The sequence below is a fragment of the Austrofundulus limnaeus genome, unplaced genomic scaffold (genome assembly GCF_001266775.1).
Source record: "Austrofundulus limnaeus strain Quisiro unplaced genomic scaffold, Austrofundulus_limnaeus-1.0 Scaffold453, whole genome shotgun sequence".
Classification (NCBI taxonomy): Eukaryota; Metazoa; Chordata; class Actinopteri; order Cyprinodontiformes; family Rivulidae; genus Austrofundulus; species Austrofundulus limnaeus.
The window spans coordinates 242067-243160 of NW_013952855.1; the positions used below are offsets into that span (position 1 = coordinate 242067).

A 1094-nucleotide genomic window follows, 5' to 3' on the forward strand; every position below is an offset into this window, starting at 1 on the left:
GCCCCGCCAAGACCAATTTCCTAGGGTAAACACTGACATTGCTTTTATAAGATTTAATAAACTCAAAGTAAAATCTCTTCTCTCCACAGGGAAAGAACACAGATGCAGTGGTAAGTTGTTCTTATTATTAGGCTGAAAAACATTGACCTGTTTGTGTAGATGAAGGGTAAAGTCATAAGTTCTTTTTGTACAAGATAAAACAAGTCAAACTCTCAGGTTCTTACTAAAAAAAAGCCAAACTTGTGTTAAAAAAAGAGCCACTTTGAGAGCCAACATAAAATTTTCTGTTTGTAGAGTATTATGCTCCACTAACACTGCTGTCCTCTGGAACATGTGAGCAGGCTGGATGTAGGTTTACAAAAAGAGTCCAGTCAGAACCATCAGTGATTCTTCTATATGGGCCAGAACAGTCTGCWGCTGTCAGGGTCCAAATCTGTGAACTCATTCAGACTGATCTGTCACTCATTTAAGGCTATAATCAGTGAGGAGCACAATGTCATTATTTAATGCTATAAGATCTTCCTCAGGATAAAATGTRRTGAAACTACAAATCTGTCTGATGTTTCCTTCAGAAAGCAGGAAGTCAGGGATGTAACCCTGAGGTTACGTGATGTAAAGGCAAGAAAAGTGACAACACTTCACTTCCTGCATTTCTACACTGATGTTGACTAATCACAGCTTTAAACAGGTTGTTTATTTCTCACGGAAACCTAAAAAGATTGCTTCAAAATCACCGGGGAAGGGGGGAGACCCTAAAACCTGTAACCATCCAACCAGGAAGCTGGTCTTATTAGCTTCAGTCCAGGTTCTGCTCTGAGGTCTTCTATAATAACAGTCCTGGGTGTGTTCTKGTCAAGGAGGTTCTATAGAACAGCTGGAGCTCAGAAACCACCTGACCATGTGATCGGCTGGTGAAGCTAACGGCTAACGCTAAACGGTCAAGACTCTGGATTTCCCATTACTGTACATGTTGACAACTGAGCAGAAAAAAGGACAGATGATGTAGAAATCATTAAAACTATTAATAATAATATTAACACAATTATTATTAATATTTTACTGTTTATATAATCTATATAATGTTTTAAATAATG

At 38.3% G+C, this 1094-nt stretch overlaps 1 protein-coding gene across 2 annotated transcripts in view; it reads left to right on the plus strand.

Moving 5' to 3' along the window:
* The window catches only part of LOC106529584 (tectonic-1), a gene marked incomplete at its 5' end in the record, with an annotated part of 30106 nt that overhangs the window by 14395 nt on the left and 14617 nt on the right, over positions 1-1094 (plus strand). For both annotated transcript variants that reach the window (XM_014025052.1, XM_014025054.1), the window contains 1 exon segment: positions 90-110. In XM_014025052.1, the coding sequence (XP_013880506.1) occupies positions 90-110 (21 nt within the window).